At 45.2% G+C, this 15,863-nt stretch overlaps 1 protein-coding gene across 1 annotated transcript; it reads left to right on the top strand.

The window, feature by feature from the left end:
• Positions 1-61: 61 nt before the first annotated feature.
• On the top strand, positions 62-15,191 carry abhd17b (abhydrolase domain containing 17B, depalmitoylase). Its single transcript, XM_076731146.1, has 4 exons — positions 62-552; positions 1,957-2,433; positions 11,982-12,161; positions 12,554-15,191. Exons 2-4 carry the CDS (start codon positions 1,967-1,969, stop codon positions 12,771-12,773), a joined length of 867 nt encoding a protein of 288 aa, XP_076587261.1. The 5' UTR covers positions 62-552; positions 1,957-1,966; the 3' UTR covers positions 12,774-15,191.
• The last annotated feature ends 672 nt before the right edge of the window (positions 15,192-15,863 follow it).

Below are 15,863 nucleotides of genomic sequence, written 5' to 3' on the forward strand. Positions count from 1 at the left end.
CCATTGGTCCATGAACCTGTCAATCACATCGTATCCTTCCTCAGGAGCTAAGATAACAAGCAGAGCGATATTCATAACGAAAGTGGTGATGTTTCGGAGGCGAGTGAAACCGCGGTGAACTGTTTGACTAATCACTACGGACGTGTGACAGATATTTAGTTAATTTTAGACCTTTATCGAACTCACCCATGTCGCTGCTGAGCTGTACAGACTTTAACGTTTTGAATGAATCAATCTCGTTGTCATTCAGGACCATATGTTGAGAAAAGCGAGCGGAGGAAAAAAGAAACGACAGTTTCGGAGGGTGTCTGGACCGGGAGGACTCACAGCTGTGGTGCCAAGAGGAATATACACACGCAAAGTGACATCGCTTACAAATAGGACACGGAACAGCGGATAATCTGGCCGAGGATCACCTCAATCTCCTGGCGTCGAGAGGAAGATAAATTAGTTGGTTTGTTGCGGAGATAACGCCTGACCACGGCGACGTTGGCCAATTCTGTCACCCTCAAAATAGAAAGAACAACAAACCAGCGTCCAGCCGCCGTCCAGGTAAAGATCACGTCTCCTCTCTGTGTGAATCAGGACCACACGCACATTTGCATGTCTAGTGTTGCTAACTAACCGGCCCATCACACCTGGCAATAAAGTGTGGACATTAAACCTCCACAAACCAGCCCACAAATGCCTCCACCACCATTTTACAGTAAATCGCTGCACTGGAGATTAGGGACTATTTTGGGGAATATGGGAAGCAAATAGCCTCCACTATGTATTTTGCTGCTGCTTCCTCCTTTTGGATGCCATAGCATCATGCAAAGGCACCATTCATAGATTACAAGTGGCTATAAGAAGCGTTCACCCTGGATCAGCTCTGGCACTGCCAGGTCTTTAAATAAGTGGCCTACAGGTAGTGAAGCTGAACTGAAGTCACCTGTGTGTAATCAAGAAGGGATTTGCAGCTTTAAAACAGGTATATCTGGAAGGTGTAACAACTGGGCTGCAACTTTTCTTGTAAAACTACTACAGATGAAGACAAAAGATCATTTCAAACAAATCCAGCACAAGGAAGTTGAACATACCAATCAGGGGAATGATGCACAAGGCGGTGAATATCGCTCAAATTAAAGTATATGGACAGGTGCAAATGAGAGGATGGACCGAGAGGCCCATTGAAAATCTGGAGTTTATGGATCAGATGGGAGACGGGCGATATTTGCCGTCTATGTGCTTCATCATTCATAATTTTACAGGAGGAAGCTGCATCCCAGCAGCATCAAACAGCATTATGCTGCAGGGATGCTGCTCTAACCAGGACCTGCAAAGCTCTAATAACAGGGTGGGATTTCTTATTTCTCCCACCTTAACTGGAAATACAATCCACAACTACTGTCATAACCAGCAAGTGATCAGCTTCACCTATTCAGGAGGCCGCATGTGGTTATGTGGAGTCAAATTACAAAGCCCCCCATCTCTGGTGCTGACCACTGCTGTTGAAAAGCACCTGGAATATCTAAAAGGAGCCTTAGGTGGGGGTCCAGGTGCAGGGTGAAACAAGAAAGCCTTTTCCATTAGTTCTGTCTGAGTGGTTGTGGAGATGATGAAGGTCAGGGCTGGTAGTGTATTTTTAAAAAACAGGACATCAGCCTGGCTTCAGCCTTCAGTCCTGGAAACCCCCTGCTTTTTCCACACAAAGATACGTATTTATATTCTTGGAGAAAACATCATTCAAGAGTTCTGTGACACACTTCTGTTCTTACGGTGTTTCAGCTGTGATCAATCAGATGCGTTGGCAAATTAGTGCTTCAGTTCTTTGGGAGAGCCCAGATGCTCTTGTTTGCTGAGGTTATATCTGTTTTTTCCTCATTCTTGGATCTCAAAGGCAGTTCTTATGTTTAATCCACTGTTCAGATGTATTTGTTTCTATTTTAACCATCCTCCTTGTCCCTGTCACAGTGTTTTGAGAATGAACCACTTATCCCTCAGCGAGCTATGTTGCCTGTTCTGCTGTCCGCCGTGCCCCAGCAAGATCGCCTCTAAGCTGGCCTTCCTGCCCCCAGAGCCCACCTACAGCCTCATGTGCGATGAGAGCGGCAGCCGATGGACGCTGCACCTGTCCGAGCGCGCCGACTGGCAGTACTCGTCCCGTGAGAAGGACGCCATCGAGTGCTTCATGACGCGCACCTCGAGAGGGAACCGCATCGCCTGCATGTTTGTCCGCTGCTCACCCAGCGCCCGATACACGCTATTATTCTCCCATGGAAACGCAGTGGACTTGGGCCAGATGAGCAGCTTCTACATTGGCCTGGGTTCACGCATCAACTGCAACGTCTTCTCCTATGACTACTCGGGTTACGGTGCCAGTTCTGGGAAACCCTCGGAGAAGAACCTGTACGCTGACGTAGACGCTGCCTGGCAGGCACTCCGGTCACGGTAAGGAGAAATGATGATGGATGGAGGGAAGATGGGAGAATCTGTACAGAGATGTCGGCAGAGCCTGAAGGGAAAGGATGCAGTAATTGCTTCCTGGTGATCAATGCGTCGATATTAGACTAACTGAATAGCACACAGATCATAAACTGAATCCTGGTTGCAAAATGAAGCGTAAATGGAAAAGTCAAGGCTTGACAAACACTCAAAGAATGAGAGTGAACCAAATTCCCACACCTGAAACTCGCTTCCAGTAAATGGTGTTACATCCCAGATCACAAGTGGAACAGGAAGTAAAATAACACAGGTGTAAACATAAGGAAACAAAGTCATCGTAGATTACGATGTTATCTGTGTACACGGTGAGGACAATAATGTAATATGTAGTTACAGATGTGGTAAATCGCAGTTCTATTCTGTCCTTCTCATTGACAGCTTTGCATTGACAGAGAGAAATAATGCCGTGAATAGGAACAATGGCAGCCGTCCTTGGCTTTCTTACGCTGTGACTGTCGAGCGGTGGGGAAGTTGAGCAAAGTAAATGGAGGCTATTGAAATAAAATCTGAAGAAAGCGGGCTGATGTATGCAGATTGATAGGGAAAATCACAGAGACATGAAGGCATAACAAAGAGAGTTGAAGATGTGACGAGTCCTCAGAAGGAGCTGGGTGGAGCGATGGTTGGATTGGGCCTGATAAAATCATGGGTGGAGATGAAGAGGAGTGGTTCAGTACAGATGACATGATGTTCTCGTGGGCGATAATAAGGAGCATGTTTTCTATGATTATGCTGGCCAGCCACATGTAGGTGTGAGTGGGTGCTCTGCTGCATCTTTTTGCTCTGCAGGCTATGAATAGACTGATATTTATTGGCCGATATTCGACCTCGGCTGATTTGCAGTCTGTATCAGTGCTTCTCCAGCTGATAAAAATGTTCTTATTCAGTGCTTCTTGGTCATGCTGTCTGCTCTGATCTGTATCACGGCTTTGATAACCAAACCGTTCTTATTTTTCCATTCTGACTCTCTTTTCATGGCGTGCAAACCTGAATAAACTTCTCATATAAGTGGCAACAAAAAAAGACATTGCAGCAGATAAATATTACTCTCTTAGATTCTAAATTGGTGTCTGTCCAAAATCCCATACTGTCTATCGCTGCTTACTGCAGCAGGGACTCCTCTCTCAGCTTAAGACCCTTCCCACATATGCAGCTGTTCTTTGTGAGCATTGTTCATCAGTCTGTCTTTTTAACTCCACGGCCTTCACTTCCTTCCATCCACATTTAACCCTCCCGTCATCTCCTTCTTTTGTCCTCTTTGCCAGGAGAGGAGCCACATTTCTTGCCTCTCTATTGGGGTCCCACGGACATTCAGAACACAAACACATGAAGCTTTTAGTCAAGTAATCAGTTTGTCTTTGGGTTTTGGTTTGTTGATTGGACAAAACAAGCAATTTGAAGATGGCACTTAAGGTTTGGGGAAATTGTGAAGATATTTTTAACACTCTTCTGACATTTTATAGAGAATTAATGGATTTAATGGAGGAAATGAATCACCAGTGAAGTAACTGTTAGTTGCAGCCCTGTACACATACATACAAGACAGATGTTCTCTCTCTGCACGCAAGCAAGAAAGCCCACAGTCCAGTGCCTCTTCTTACAGAGAGCAGGATGTGGAGGTGGACTGTGTGTGTGAAAATGATGTGTCCATCATATTTTTGCCTTTTTGTTTATGTGGATGAGGGGGAAATAGAAGTTCATGCAGCAGGCCTGGTTGTTTTTTTGTATACTTCCTGCTGGAAGACAAACAAATGACTAAGAGAGGAGATGGGGGGGACGCTGGATCAGGAAAACGAAAAGGGGGTCGTGTAAATGAAGCATGAGAGAAAAACTAGGCTTCCAGTGTGGAGCGCTGGTCCCGTGTCAGTGCTGATGTGGGTGTACTTTCTGTGGTAAATGAGCGCGTTGGCACTGCAGAGCTTTGAAGGTGCTGATGGATAACACTGGTTGGGCCGCTGACCTCAAAAAGTTTACATTTTGCACCGTCCACCAGTTCACAGAATACATCGAGCGCTCCTCTGTAAATAAGGGACTTTAAATAAGGAAGCTGACAAGTTAAACAGGAAACTCTTGATCATAAAGGTTCTGCGTAAAGGAAATAGGCCACTGCTGAGAAGAAGAACCTGCTTTTCTGGTGGCCACACATTTTGTTGGTGTGTTTGTGTAATGTTGAAACCTCTCTGTCACTTGTGTTTTTAAGTTTCATTTTCTTTTACCAAAGCCTTCGTCGCAACCTTGAATGTGATCAAAAAGAGAGAAAAGCAGCTTTATGAGGGTCTTCTGAAGCCCGTCCTTTCTTTTTTCTTTCTGTACGCGGCACCAGGCGACTTGAAAGAAAAAGAGCACTCTCTGTTTCTGCTCCTTGTGTTTTTCCCCCCATTTTATTCTTATTTTCCAGCTCATTTACACATTTGTGACCTGTGCAGAAATTAGCTTCAAGATTTCAGTTAATCTGATCGAGGCAGATGCTCCAAACATCAAATACAAAGACCCAAATCGAATTACGATGTGGGACAGGTGGCAGTACCTGCACTTGTTGGCATAAATACAAAACCTGTTAGCTACTCCTTTTGTATGTGAGCTCAGTTATGTAATTGAGATAAATATTCGCATGGTGTAACTTATTACTGCTGCACCCAGGCTCTGTTTTCATTGTCTGTGGAGATCCACTGTTGATGTTGAAATCCCAGCGCATCCTGCACATGTGACCCCAGTGGGCAAAGTATTCCCTGAAAGTCTGAATAAGCTAAATTTGTCCTTGAATAACAGCACTGAGGTCAAAGTCCAAGTCCTCAGTGGCACCAGCTAATTTGCTTAGGTTGACTGAACTTTTATACCTTGATCAGATGAGGTGGCTGCGTGCCTGCGAGTGTTACTGGAGGCACCGTGTACTGGCTTTGACATGCTAACATGATGTTAATCATGTTTGTTGATCATACAGAATCTCAGACATGTATCACAGTTTTGTAGGTTAATCAGGGAAGGAGTGACGTAACTTGATATTCAAGAAGCCTCAGCTTGCACGCTCTTTCGTCAGCGCAGTTAGACAGACTTCTGTCTTTTCATGACTGTTGGCTTGTTCTTTCTTGGCAGAGCTTTGTTATGCAATCACACAGCTGTAATTAAGCTGTCTGTCACTTTTGATAATGCACAGACTCAGACAGTCATTATGTACGACACAGGCCACGGTTTAGGAACAGGTCATGAGATACTGGGGAAATCTTAAGTCTTAGAGTTTAGAGTCAGTTTCTTTGTGACTGTGGGCCACTAAGAAGAGCTGCAGGACACTGAGTTCGATTCATTTTTAGTTTGTTTTCTCATCCATGTCAAAAGGCAAAATAGACGTTGAAGTTCACTGTCACGTTTATAGAATGTTATATTTGAAAAGCACAGCGTCGTATCAGCTGTGCCGCCCTGTTTTGTCGTTGCCGCGTGAGTAATAAAGCGTCGGCGAGACTAAATCATCGCATATTCTAACACTCTCCAAAGTCAAAGCATCAGTCTGAATGCTAGCAAGAGAGTTTAAAACAAAAAACACGTCTGAATGATCCTCCTCTTTTGGACGAAACAATGCAGCATCACTTTTAATGCAAAGATGAGAATAATGCGTAACGTTAGAATATACCTTTTAAACAAATCTATACGCTTAATGATGAGTCCAACATGGACCCTGTCCTGGTCACCTTTTACATCAATGAACTTATCCCTCTCATGCATCGTTGTCCAGTTCATCTTTATGCAGACGATACTGTTTCGTACTGCGCCGCTGATTCTGTTCAGCCACGAGAAATGGCAACTCTCCTCCACTGTTTTCTCCGACATAGACTGCAGTAATCTGCATATCTCTGCTGTGAATAGTTAAATATTGAAAGGGTTACAGAACACGAGCATCCCGGCATCTGGCTTGATGTCATCAGGAACCTTGTTGGCAAATTCTGATTGATAAGATTGTGTTTTTCTAAGAGATGAAACCAGCTTTCCTTTGATTTGCAGGAAGAGGATTGTTGAATTGACTTTGCTGTCAGCTCTGTCCTGTGGGGATATGAGTTACAGACACACTGCTGCATCCACACTGAGGCCTCTAGACGCTGTTTACCGCTCAGCTCTGAGGTTTATTCCTGCAGTCGTCACCACTGTATCCTCTGTGATAATCATTGGTGTCTGTAGGTCCATGAAGCCCTGGTCGGAAAATTACCATCATACATTACATCTATGTTACAGTGAAACCCATTTTTAACTCGCTGCAGCGCCTGGCTGGTTCTTCAGGTACTTTATGCCAGGACTGAGTGGAACGTGTGTTTAGTATTAGTGCAGCAGACTCGTGGGCTCTCTTGTAATGTATTCTTATACCTCTTAGGTACTTTAGAAATGCTCTAAATAACCATCCATTACCTATTTTAGCCGAATATGTTTGCTGCTTGTATTTTCCGTGGTGTAATCTCATCAATATAAATGATGGTCAGGCTTTATTATTTCCCCTGAGAAATGAATAAATAAAGTTTGAATTGGACTGACAGACTGTCACAAAGACCTCCTGCTCTGCATGTTTTACAACTAAAGCATCGACAGTTAAAATAGGACCAGAAGTGAGTGCTCGGGTCCATTTTGCATGCTTTTTTTGGCTCAACCAAATGACTCACATCAATGTAAAATTTGTGGTTTGGATACCTCTCAACAATCTCCTTTATTGCCATGTTGGTGTCCCTCTTTGTGTCTGTGAGAGCTCTGCTGCTCTTCAGTTACACTACATATTATGTTAATGCCTCGGCCGTCAGGACTGTCAACACTCACTGTTTATGTCGCCGTGCATCAGACTTTCTTGGTTGGTGATAGTCTGCTTAAGGCCTCCAAACCTCCAGCTGTGCGTCAGCTCTGCAGACACTTCAGTTTCACATGAATCCCGCACTGCAAAGACAATGAAATCATGGCGGTTTTTAAGGATCCTTCACAGCCATTCAGGGCTAATTGCCAGCTAATCACTGGATTAATGTGGGACGTCAAATCTCATTCATGGGCACTAAATTACAAGTTAAGAGGGATTCATGAGCAGAAAACATGATGGAGATATCATGCATCATTTTATAGTACTTATGGCCTTGCATGTTTCTCTGCCTTTGTGTGCACACAGTCTTTTAGTGTGGAGTCTTCAAAGCTGAGTGTAAATGAGGCCCCTAGTTTCATATTATCCGCCTTTTTGACTCAGCTGTCTGATGGTTTGAGGATTGTGCCAGATTCATAATTGACTGTCTGTGCGACAGAAAGAGGGTACGACGGAGCCTTTTGACCCCGCTGAACATGAATCAACTAGATTGTGTTTATCACATCAAAAGGCCTCTCTGCACGGCCTCGCATTAGTCGGCCGCATACATCCCTCATGCACGTCTCTCATGTCAGATCAGACGCGCAAGCCGAAGAAGACAGCGGCCCTCGAGTCTCTCTGGCTTTCTCTGCTTGTTGCGCTGCGTCAGTGTCTCTTTCTTTTTCTGATTATTTGACATTTTGAACACACCAGATCTCTTTCTGCCCACGATTCAGCAGTCAGCAAATTCAGCCTTCTCTTGAGCGTCGGCGCCCTCGCGTAGGCCGCGTTCACTTTACTCCGCAGTCATGTGACAGAGGGCGGCCACCTGTCGCTTTGCTGACAGGCTAACCACCAATCTGCTGTGCTGCTCCTGTGTTCTTTTGTTCAGCCGCCGCGGATGAGGCACTCCTTCACCTGAGCAGGCATGACTCTGTTCGCATGAGTCAGCGGGTTTGCTCTGCCTCCATTATCACACTAATAGAGGAATGTGTCAGATGTGCCGTTTGTTGCGCCACATTAGAATAAATCGTGCGTGAGAGAAACGTGGGATTTGTTGAGTAAAGAGTGACCGAGTGCTACAGAATGACACCGTTTCATTTCCTTTTCCCTCTGAGGTGGAGGCGGGCCAGCAGTCAATCTTGCTAGTCTAATATTGAGCCGTAGCCTAGCAACCGATTTCCAATGAGCTTTCAGACCGAGGTCTTCCCACACTATGTCCAGTGAAGACAAACAGGAAAAACTCAACTTCCTGGTCCATCATCTTATATTGATCAGAACGCCATCCGTCTAAGCGGCGAGGAGTTCTCACAAACATGGACACAGAGAGGCAACTAGCCGTGTCTGTGAAGTGTTTACTTTTCTTAACTTGAAAGATCAGTGGCGGTTAGGCTGATGGGGCCTGTAGACAAAGGCTGCTGTGTCTGTGAAGTCAGGTGGGTGGAGTGCGATCGCTCACCTGACTGTCGTTACCACAGAGCAGCAGGACCAGCACTTAGTGAAGGTACTTGTTAATTACATACGTATTATCCCCGTATTTTAATCTCTAATTCACTCTGAGTTTTTTTTAAACGTGTGAGCCACAAACGGAGTCAGCATCTGTTTTTTTTTCTAAGACAAATCTGAACAAGCAAGTACACAATGGAAGCAAATCAGGGAAAAGGTGCTAAATGTAATAACAGATCAGTGGAGTGCGTCAGTGAAGGATCCCCCTGCTGCAGTGCAGATGGTACTCTAATCTGTTAAAAATGCCCGTACATATGTTCAGGATATCCTAAAATATCTATTAGTCATAGCGACTGCTATGGGATGAGAATATTTTTGGTCTTCAGGGAGCGAGAGGTGGGCAGCCAAGAGGGAGCGAGAGACAGAAGAGGGGAACGGGGAGGATGTGATGCATAATAGATTGGATTTGTGTCAGAAGGCTAAATTGATGAAGGTCTGGGGGAGGGGTGTAACCATGGAGCAAGGCTGGCTATGGCTTGCCGAGGTCTATTCAAGCTGAAATGCAATGGAGTAAATTGTAGGCTAGTGTTGTGCCGGTCCGGTGGGGGGGCGGGTTGCGTCTCAGCCTGTCACAGTGGCGTTTTAACCCGAGCGCAGCTGCAGATCTGCGCCGTGATCGCCGTCCTCTTTGCACAGCCTTCCCTGAATGTGTGAGCAAAAGCCACAGCGGTCCGTCTCACAGTGCCAAGATAGCAGCGTGGGTCAGTGGTTGGAGCGACCTTGTTGTAAAGGGAAGGTCACAGGTTCAAGCCTTTGCATTATTCATTATGCTTTCATGAACAAAATCACTCCTACTTCCACAGTGTCGGCGTAAAGGTAAAAACAAAGCACGGCGAGCTGGATCTGGGGAACGCCTTGCTGTTCTTACCCTCATACCTCCTTTCACCTGATGACTAAGCTGTCAGGTGGTTTCAGTCTACCCTCTGTGTATTGACGGTGCATACGCTTTACATTGTATGGACACGCATGTGGTGAGTGTTTATGCGTCTTAGGCTCGGTCAGGCTTTAGTGGTCTGATACGGCAAAGAACGCTGACTAGCAACGCATGAACAGCATGAGATAAGGATAAGTAAATTGCCGTAACAGATAATGGGCTACACTGATAAAACTGTTCATCACAGTAAACAAATACCAGACTGTTATGACAACACGACACACCTACAGGCATCGCTGTTCACCGCTCCGCAATGTGACGGAGGTATGAGGTCTAATTAAACCCTCATTCAGAACTTCTTATGGTCAGACGTTCCCTGTGAGCCATTATTAGCCAGACAAGTAAGTGACCAGACGTCCCCTTTGTACCAAGCCATTTTCTTTCACCTCTCCTGGGAGGAGTTAATATTAGATATCTATTCCGAAATCAACGGCGTGGCAGTCATCTCGCTTGCTTGACGTGGTCTGTTGCTTGTCTGTCAAGAGCGATGAACTGTGTCCTTAAAGGAGACAGAGGACTGGGTTTGGCTGAGAGTACCTTGCCCTGGAGCTCAGTTATTATCTGCTGTCCCGCATGTCATCGTCTGTTAGCTGAGCTTAAGCCCTGCAAGGAAAACCTCACTTTACTGAATGTGGCCTTGACAAAAAGGGTCAATTATGACTTTTTTCTACCTGTTATTGTTTTTGTCAAACTAACACTGAACCTGGTGTAAGAAGGACTCTCGCTTGTTACTCATCACTGGGAGTGTGGGTTGTCGTTGGGCCTCCTGCAGTCATAACTCTTTGTTTTAAAACGTCAAAACTTTCAAAGCTTTAAAGGTTTGATTTTGATGACAAATCATTTGGATTGTACTGAGCACTTCAGAAAGGTCGGCGTCAGTTCTGATACAGTTCGTAAAGAGACTTCGTCGTCCTCCTCCTCCTCCTCCTCACTATCCTTCAGCTCCCTTAAAGCTCCATGATGTTGTATAGTTGAGATAAGCTTTCAGTGCATGAATTGTGTGTATCATGGTCAGCCAACCTTGAGAGTTAATGGCGCTGTTAGCACCACAGCACCCGTGCCGTGCCAGTATGTTCACCCCTATTTATACTCCACAGTTCCTGCATTGCTGCTAATGACTGTCTGCAAACTGGACTGTGTCTGTCTGCATGTTTCCATGTGCTGCCTGAGGTGGATGAGCCTGCACTTAAGTCTATTGACCCTTTCAGAGCAGCCGGACGACATTAATGCAGACTTGGTCTTTGCAAAGGTTGTGTGAGACTTGTGTCTGTGCAGCTCCTAATTATAATAATCCATCAGAGCGGGGTAGAGCGGTGTCAGACGCTGCTGTTCACGTATTGTTCGTCTCTGTGTATTATAGGAGCGCAGTGGCAGAGGCTGCAGTGTTAAGCCTGTAATGTTGGTGCTCCCAATTTTCATAATAGAGTAGAGCAGAGATTGTGTCAGGCTGGTTGTGGCTGGTTACTCTGTGCTCTCCGGCAGTGCAGCAGCACAGACAGCGATGCAGTGTTCTCACACTCGGCTTCAGGTTGTCAGCTGACTGCCTGCCTGCTCGAGTGGGTCACGTTCTCTGTAATCAGCTGTGGAATGTCTTCTCTTCCATGTCCCCCCTCCCTCTCTCCCTCTCCCGGTTTCTCCCTCAGCCTCCATCCGGTATCACTGTCTCTTTTGCTGCCTTTCTGCCCGCTTCGCCCTCGTTCCCCCTCCTCCCGTCTGAATCACGAGACCGCAGCGGTGGTCCTCTCTGTTCGGCTGCTTTGAAAAGCCACTCGACCCTGGCTGTTTCCCATCTTTGTGTGCTTGTTTTAGGAGACGGTGTAATCACTGACTCACTGTGGCGTGACGTTTCAGCCGATAATAGAGCGTGAGTAAGTCTCAGTTAGCACACAGGTGTGTGTTTGCTTATGGAGCAGCGTGTGGGGGACATACGAGGGGAGGCTAATTTGGCCGTCCAAGTGTATTCATTATGTGATGTGTAAAAAGCAGACTTTAGGCAGAGAATTTGGATGGTGAAGTTGCACTATGAAAAGCACTTTAATCAACAGAAACTCTCAGTAGAAAATGCAAATGTTGTATTTTGGACTCCACTGTGTTGCCAGCCGAGCTGCTTTTCATAATTAACAAAAGGCCGAACTGGACGCCTGCCAGAGTCTGGTAGAGTACACAAAGTATACTTGAATATGTCTGGCTACTAGCGGTGTAAATATCCTCTTCATCATCAGCAAAACACTCAGATATTCTGTGTCCTTCTCGCAGGTATGGCATCCGGCCAGAGAATGTGATCGTGTACGGCCAGAGCATTGGCACCGTGCCCTCCGTGGACCTGGCTTCTCGCTACGAGAGCGCTGCCGTCATCCTCCACTCGCCCCTCACGTCTGGCATGAGGGTGGCCTTCCCCGACACCAAGAAGACCTACTGCTTTGACGCCTTCCCAAAGTGAGCGAGCTGTATGGACAGATGGCATGTGCGAAAGCCAAGCTAAATGCATCACAAACATCCACAGAGCGGCACGCGGCCTCCCAGCACAGACGGTCAAATAACAAGAGCACACATGCTTTTAGGCGCAGTATTGTATGAATCAGGAAAACACACACGCACCAAAGCTTGCAAACACAGACTTATAAATTTAGATGTATCAAATCAAATCAGGATGTGTTTCTCCTCTGAATGAGTCACAGTGATTAGAAATGTGCTCAGTAGCTCCCTCTGGTGGTCAGCCGTCAGAGTAGCTCTGCTCTGTTTCTCTGAATTTTTAATCATGTTTGCTGGCATGTTTGTATTTTTCATCCCTACCTCACTCTCGCTCTCTTCTTCTTCTTCTCCCAAAGCATCGATAAGATTTCGAAGGTAACGTCACCGGTGCTGGTGATCCACGGCACGGAGGACGAGGTCATCGACTTCTCCCACGGCCTGGCGCTGTATGAACGCTGTCAGCGCCCCGTGGAGCCGCTGTGGGTGGAGGGGGCCGGACACAATGACGTGGAGCTCTACGGACAATACCTGGAGAGACTCAAGCAGTTTGTCGCACATGAGCTGGTCAACTTGTAGAGGAGCTGGAAAAAAGGGAGGAGAGGGAAGGAGAGAAGGCAGCAGGAGAGGTGGGATGATGGAGGAAGGCGTGCAGCAGCTTGTTTTTCTTTCTTTGTGTGAAGTGATGCAGGTAGAAGTGATGTTTGTCCGTTTAGCTCCTGAAGTTTTGGTGGCAGTCTCCTCTCCTTATCGAGCACCTCTCCCCCTTGGAGCTCCAGTTTGCTGGCGCCCGTCAGCGCCGTCAGCTCCGTCCGATCCACATGCCGCAGCTGTGAACTTACCCATGGTTTTGTTTTGCTTTTAGATTTTCTTTTTATCATGTTGAAAATTGCACATGGTGAAAGTGCGTGAATGGAAGCGGAAGTAGACGTGTGCACAGACGACATGCTGAGTGCACATGCAGTTTACCAGGGAGTGTGTGTGTGTGTGCGTGTGTGTGCATGTGTGTGTGTGTGTGTGTGTGTGTGTGTTACATTTTTGCTGCCTTTTCACACGGTCCGCGGTTCCTAATGGAGACCTCTGGTCAGCTCTCGAGGCTTTTGAGGTTCTGAGAAACAGCCTTGCTGCAAACTGGACCAGAAGGGGACCAGACTCTCTCTAATCCACCTGAACTCCGTCTGACTTCGAGGTCAGGTTTGGCCCCACACACTGCAGTCACCATGAATTTCTGTTTTTGGATTACTGTTTATAATATTTTTTTTATATTATACATGATATTTGCACGCATCAGCTGTCACTGAAGAACTGTACAAGACAAACTGAGATATTAGTTAGCTGTACCAGTGTTGCCAAATGTTTAGTATAATATATTGCAGAGATTTAAACACAAAGAACGCAGTACTTTGTACTTCTAGACACTCCCCCAAAGCTCTATTAGCTGTACTCTCCACTTCTCTGTTTAGTCTTAAAATGGTACAATTTAATGTTACAGTTACAATATTATGATGCAAGACGGGGCTCAGACAGCAGCTCGTGTAGCCAGTTCAACGGCTGGGGCTGCAGATAATCGACCAATAGAGCGCGGGTCATTTCCTCACACGTTCCCACAGCTCTTACCTCGGAGCTCACCTCCAAGTGTTGTTGCTGTAAGATCAGCATCACTGCGCTGTAGTCTGTGAGCTCGATGTGTTCAGATGCTGGTGGACAAAATATCTGACCCCCCTCTTTGGAAGTAATAAATTTTGGCCTTGATATCTATTATGAAGCCCAGACAGTGTATTCTGTCTTTGGGTCTGAAGTTGAACAATGTATGTAGTTATTACAGATCTAATGTACCTGAATCTGATCTTTCTAGATGTATCTTTTTTTATATATATATATATGATATAAATTTAAGTACTGTGACAGCAGATAACAGTCTGTGCTCTGAGTAAGACTTATACCACTAATGCCAACCCAGACTGGACGTTGAACGCTATTAACACAGCTGATGTCGACTCATTTTCAGTTCAGGAAGTTGTTAAAAAATGAAAATGTTGTACTTTAAGTTATCGACAAGCATTTACTTCAGTGCTTTTGAGCCGAAAGATGACTCCAACCTTTGCTACTCAGTCAGAAATGCGCACTGGGACAGTGGGTTATGTCAGCGTCAGTGGCTCAGCATGAAAGGCCTCCATCATGGACAGAATGTCTTGTTTTTGTCTTAACTTTATCTTTACGTCTGCACGGCAATTTTTAGACTCATTGTTGTCTGTTGATTTGCCCTTTAATGCTGAGTGAGGCGAAACAGAGCGTTAGCCCACTGAAGACGCTGTCAGAGCCCTGAAAAGCAAATGTCAAAGTGCAACTGCATGCCACGAACGGCTACTTTCTCTTTTGTTTTTGGCCTGTATAACAAACACAGAAATGAGAAATCTCCATTTTCTCATGGGTATTTTTAATACCTGTATTACACTTGAGCCTGTGTTCACTAAAGGGGTCAAATACATTCGGTAAGTGACAACTAACCAATAAGCCAATGGGTGCTACTGTAAACCTTCAGGTCTGATTACTTCGAGGTTGAGAGGAAGCAAAGATGGCCTGACGTTTGTCAGACTGACCAGGATCCAGATCAGGATTAGGTCGTTGTTATGAAAACTACTTTTTTTTTCACAACTCATTTGTCTTACAAACAAGGTTATGCTTTCTTTGGTTTTCACTGTGTAAATAATATTTGTACTGGACATGTTGTCATTTTTTCTTTTACAAGCTTCTGTCATCATCCTTGAAATCTTACTTCTCTAACTCTTGATATGACAACTATTAGACCAAGGCAGGCCATCGTTTCGGCTTTGCGGATGACCTTTGTACTGGTCACTTTGACTAATGTCATCTCTGATTTGATTAGATTAATTTTGTACAGCATATTTCAATACGGAAGGAACTTATATGTAATAACAATATTAATATAGTAATTCTAACATGGATGAAGAAAATAAAATGGTATTTGAGAAGCAACCAGATTTGTGACTGATTTTGAGGGAGTTTTTTTATTTTATGCTTGATGTATGTTCTGTGTTATAGAGATGTGTCGCCTCACGCTGTGGAAACAAGCACCTGCATGCTCTTGCATGTGATGAAGACGGTACAGAGTATAATGAAGTCTTTTTCCATAAGTTATGGAGCCTTGCTCTTATTATGAAGGGGGTGAGTTGAAGTTCTCAGGACAAGAGAGAGCTTCTGTTATGGAGGAGGTTTGATGTGGCTGCGCCACAATAAAGCAAGTTGGTATTTACTGTCAACACACTCTGCACTTGCAAACAAGACATTTTTAATCTCACAGGGACCGCCATGTGTTGGTGATCTCTTGCTTTTGTCGTGGACATCTTCAAATCTGTAAAATGTGGATTTCTGTCTCTTTAAGTTGAGGCTGTAACAGGGGAGTAAACATTATCAACCTGTACAAATGATTGAAATACAACACAACAGCCCTGCATCAAGTATTACCTTTGTGGTTTAGAAACAGGGTGTATGTTGTGATTATACTGCACCGTATTTGTTCAGATAGTATAACAGAGATGATCGTATTCTGCACAGTGTGTTGTGTCCTGGCACACAGCTTGGTACTTTCCCCAGGTCCAACTGAGAGATGATATTTCAAAGGAGACTCCACTGAAAGGCAAAAATGTC

This window comes from Chaetodon auriga, chromosome 5 (genome assembly GCF_051107435.1).
Source record: "Chaetodon auriga isolate fChaAug3 chromosome 5, fChaAug3.hap1, whole genome shotgun sequence".
NCBI classification, from domain to species: Eukaryota; Metazoa; Chordata; class Actinopteri; order Chaetodontiformes; family Chaetodontidae; genus Chaetodon; species Chaetodon auriga.

Coding starts and splice junctions, on each gene's coding strand:
- abhd17b (XM_076731146.1), top strand. CDS start 1,967: ATGAACCACTTATCCCTCAGCGAGCTATGTTGCCTGTTCTGCTGTCCG. Junction 2,434..11,981: donor TGGCAGGCACTCCGGTCACG/GTAAGGAGAAAT, acceptor TCCTTCTCGCAG/GTATGGCATCCGGCCAGAGA. Junction 12,162..12,553: donor TGCTTTGACGCCTTCCCAAA/GTGAGCGAGCTG, acceptor CTTCTCCCAAAG/CATCGATAAGATTTCGAAGG.